Below are 4,380 nucleotides of genomic sequence, written 5' to 3'. Positions count from 1 at the left end.
CCGCAGCTGGAGTACTGCGTCCAGTTCTGGGCGCCGCACTTCAGGAGGGATGTGGACAACATGGAGAGGGTCCAGAGGAGGCCACTCGCATGGTCGGGGCAGCCGGGCAGGCCCTACGAGGAGAGGCTACAGGACCTGAACCTGTTCAGCCTCCAAAAGAGAAGGCTGAGGGGGGATCTAGTGGCCTGTTACAAACTAGGCAAAGGGGACCAGCAGGCACTGGGGGAGTCCCTGTTCCCCCGAGCACCGCCAGGAGTGACCAGGAATAACAGTCACAAGCTGGCAGAGGGTAGATTTAGGCTAGATATCACAAGGTGCTACTTCATGGTCAGGGCGGCTAGGATCTGGAACCAACTTCCAAGAGGAGTGGTGCTGGCTCCTACCCTGGGGGTCTTTAAGAGGAGGCTGGATGAACACCTTGCTGGGGTCGTTTGACCCCAGTACTCTTCTGCCATGGCAGGGGGTCGGACTTGATGATCTGCTCAGGTCCCTTCTGACCCGACCAACTATGAAACTACCATCGACCCTGACACAGCACCAGGCATTACATCTGTCCCTGGCCCAAGGAAAGCAGGGGGGCCCTGGCAGGCAGCATCCTACTGCAGCAAAGGGTGTTAATATATCCATGAGAGACCCCAGGCAGAGCCCGTACCCCCACTGCAGAGGAAGGCAAAACCCGCCAGGCCAGACCACCCTGACCGGGGGAAATCCCTTCCTGCCCCCAATACAGTACAGTGTTGGTCTGAGTCTGAGTGGAGAGGCAAGACCCTATAGCCAGGACCCTCTGGATTTGGTCCCAACAGGAGCATTGACAAAGCCCAGTCCCCATTCCCAGCCTGGCCTGAAGCCAGCACCCAATGCTGCGTGGAAGGCTTTAAAAAGGCTTAAAAAGAACAAACCCAAAAAACCCTGACACAGAACCACCAAATGTGACTGATGGTGTGTGGGCAGTGATGTCAGCACTTCTAACGGAACAGAAATGCACTTTGGGTGTGTTTACCCCTGCACTATCCCTGCTGTCAGATTGCCCAGCTGATAGCATGAATAAAGGCTATGCAAAGTTTATACTCACTAGCTGCTGCAGGCTTATCCAGACCACACTGTAGGAAGACCTGACAGGTCCCTGGAGGCAACAACACTGAGATGGCAGCACAGCGGCCGTCAGTGGTGGGAGCTCACTGCGGAGAAACAAGGGGTCCCTTGGGATGAGCTGGACAGCTGCTGCAAGGAACAACAGGGGCTCTCTCTTACCATCTTCATAGCCCCACAGGATGCCTCCAAGGGAGACAGGCTGCAGCCAAACCAGAGCTACAGGGCTCCATGCAAGGGCCAGGAAATGATGCACAAGGGCCAGTGGGAGAGCGGCTGACAAGATGCCCTAGCCTTTCTGACACAAGTCTTCTGACTGCAATTCCAGCTCCAACGCTGGAGCTCTGTAGCAGGGAGCAAAGGGCTGGTAATCCTGGTTAGATCTGCGAGTCACCCTGTTAGATTAAGAACCTGGAAAAGGACTCTCCCCTCCCCAGCACAGACGGTCCCATGGACTGGCAGTGCAAACAGCCTGCACTTGAGGGGAGGGAAGGTGAGGCCAAGCCAGCAGTCTCCTGCCCTGTCCAGACAGTGCCAGGGCCCTGCTCCGTGCCCTGCTGCTGCTTTCAATGGGGCAGGTCAAAGGGGGGGCAAGATAAAGGGGCCAGGGAAAAAGCAGGGCCGTGGTGCCTCGCCCAGAGCCTTTTTATTTGAAAACCAGATACAGCGTTGCAGTCCCTGGGCTTGGAAAATGCTTCCAGCCCGTGAGCAGCGCAGAGTCCCAGAGAAGATAACAGTGCAGACACGGAGGCTGCCGACTGGCTGGCATGTGACCCTGGCAGGCAGGCTGCGACTCTAAGGCTCCTGGCTGCTGCTCCCGAGATAGTCCTGCAGGCTTCTGGCGAGGGACCCATCCAGCAGGAGGTTTGTCGGCTGTGGGCACAAAGTCAGGTACAGCGGGAAGGATCTGCAAGACACGGGGAAGTGGTCAGCCAGCAGTAGCTCCCATGGCAGGCACTGGCAGGACCGTGTAACAGCCACTGAGCACCATGGACCTGCCAGGTGCAGCACCCCCAACCCACAGCATCCAGCCATGCAGAGGGGGGAGCTCTGGGCACAGGGGTCACCTCTCGCTGTGCCCACCCCCTGCCTTCGTGTCCCACAGCCAGTGCCGCCGGCTACTTTCACCCCTTCCCTGCCCCTGCTGCTGTACACACCTGCCCGGCACCTCCTGCTGCCCCTCTGTTTGGCCAGAGTCTGCCTGGAGCTTCTGCCAGAGTGTGGCCGCTTCCTGCCTCCGGTCCAGCTTCCACAGGGTCTGCAGCAGGTGGGAGGCAGCTGCCAGGTCCCCTGCAAGGCACAAGTGGGCTCAGTTGAGCCGGGAACAGGCAGCTCTGGGGGACATTCGGGTGCTCTGGGACATCTGGCCCCCTGTATCCCAGGAAGGCGAGAGCAGCACCATGGGCTTCACAGAGGGTCCAGCCAGACCCACTCCCATGCCACAAAGCAGAGCTGGGGCTGGGGCTGGGCTGGAACTGGGGAGCAGGGGGGAATCAAGAACCAGCTGCCCTCACAATAACCCAGCAGACTCCACGGCGTGTCGGCAGCTTCAGGGGCTCCCCCCCTGCAGACTGCTCCAGCCAGCGTTCGGCTCCCACCCACCGCACCGGCAAGATGCACTTCCCCAGGACATCCCCAGTGTCCGGAGCACTCTGCCCTGAGACAGCCCAAATCGATAAAGCCCAGCCTCCCCGCATCCAGCACCTCCTGGGGGAGACTCTTCAGAGACTAACAGGGAAATGCCCAAGGGCTGGGAGTGGACCAACTCCACCCCCACAAACCAGCCTTGTCCTAATGCTTGAGTGGCACAGGGATGAATGGGAGCAAACGAGGCCGCTCCAGCCCAACTGCTGTAATGTTGAGCCTTATTCAGTGCCCAGGGCTGCGGGTTGCTCTGAAATGTGGACTTCCAGGACCTGGAGCATTTCCCATTGCAAGGAACAAAGCAGCCTGGGCTGTGCCTGCGGGGACCCCAGCCTGAGCCCCCTGTACCTGGGGAGACCTGCAAGGCGTACTGGAAGTTCATCAAGGCATCTCTGTCCCGTCCAAGCTCCAGGAACTGGGCGCCTCGCCCGACGAGAGCCAGAAGCCGGATTTTCTGGAGCACCGCTGCCTCTGGCAGGGCACCGGCTGCCACCTCGCCAATGTGGAGGCCGTCTGGGGTAGAAAGAGCACTCCTGTGAGCTTAGACATGGCATCCCCTGGCTCCCTGCTTCCCCTGCCACCAAGGATGGGGCAAACAGCCGGGAGGGCTGCATTCATCGTTCTGGTCCCCCTTCCCAAGCACTCTGCAGGCCCTTCTGGGAGGCTCAGCCTCTGCTGGCTTCCAGCTATAGCCGGCTGCTGCTGCTGGGGGGTTGCACACAGCACATAGTTCAACACGAACCTTTTGCAGGCTTTGCTGAAGCACTGGTTGACACAAGCACTGAGTAGTGCACGTTCAGCTCCCAGACAGGCTTTGATAAAAGCAGGTTCAACAGAAGGCTGACTCGCTCCCACCTGACAGGGGTCTTGGAAGTCAGGCTTTGGTGGGGAAGTGGGGTTGGAAGGGAACTCCAGAGGTCGCATCTAATCCAAGCCCTGTGCAAGCCAGCCCGGACAAACCCATCATCAAACCTCTCAGTAAAACTACTGATAACCCTGACACAGCACCAGACATCGCCCCTGACCCTGCCACAGGGACAGCAGGGGGACCGTGGAAGCCAATGTCCTGCTTCTATAAAAGGTTAGTAATATATGCACAAAATAACCCAGGCAGAGGCTGTGCCTCCACTGCAGAGGAAGGGAACTCCTTCCCTCTCCCCAAGCCTGCACCAGTCTAAGCAGGGGGCAAATCCCTTCCTGACCCCAATGCAGCATCGGTCTGACCCTGAGCAGAGGGGCAAGCCCCTCCAGCCAGGACCCTGCAGGGTTGGTGCCAGCAGGAGCATTGGCACAGCCCAGTCCCATCCCCAGCCTGGGCTGCAGCCAACACCCAGCACTTCTGGGGAAGGATTAAACCGCCTGACACATGGAGCAGAAAGTGGGGAGCAAGATTCCCTCCCACCCCCATGCAGCTACCAGCACAGCCCAGAAGCCTGGGAAATACCCCTAGTACAGCACAGGCATCGCTGCACCCAGATCATGCCTGCCCAGTGTCTGTCCACCCTCTTCTTGACACCTCCAGTGATGGAGGGAGTCCACTGACCTCTGGCAAAGTTGGCTCAACAACAAGCATTGTTCTTCCTTTTTCTCTTTCCTCTAGCACAGCTCTCTGTATAAGGGCCAGGGAAGGGTGTTTGTTGTCTGTGG

The 4,380-nt window shown here is 58.8% G+C and overlaps 1 protein-coding gene across 1 annotated transcript in view; it reads right to left on the bottom strand.

Moving 5' to 3' along the window:
• Positions 1-1,693: 1,693 nt before the first annotated feature.
• FANCG (Fanconi anemia complementation group G) overlaps positions 1,694-4,380 on the bottom strand; it is a 19,306-nt gene continuing 16,619 nt past the window's right edge. Inside the window, exons 12-14 of the mRNA XM_019518040.1 lie at positions 3,082-3,246; positions 2,247-2,379; positions 1,694-1,996 (exon numbers count right to left, since the gene is read on the bottom strand). Coding sequence (XP_019373585.1) covers positions 1,885-1,996; positions 2,247-2,379; positions 3,082-3,246 — 410 coding nt within the window. The 3' untranslated portion in view covers positions 1,694-1,884. The remainder of the gene's footprint in view (positions 1,997-2,246; positions 2,380-3,081; positions 3,247-4,380) is intronic.

This window comes from Gavialis gangeticus, unplaced genomic scaffold (genome assembly GCF_001723915.1).
Source record: "Gavialis gangeticus isolate Ggan-Ray unplaced genomic scaffold, GavGan_comp1, whole genome shotgun sequence".
Lineage (NCBI taxonomy): Eukaryota > Metazoa > Chordata > Crocodylia > Gavialidae > Gavialis > Gavialis gangeticus.
The sequence above is the reverse complement of the archived record's forward strand: the minus strand, read 5'-3'. Positions and strand labels throughout refer to the sequence as shown.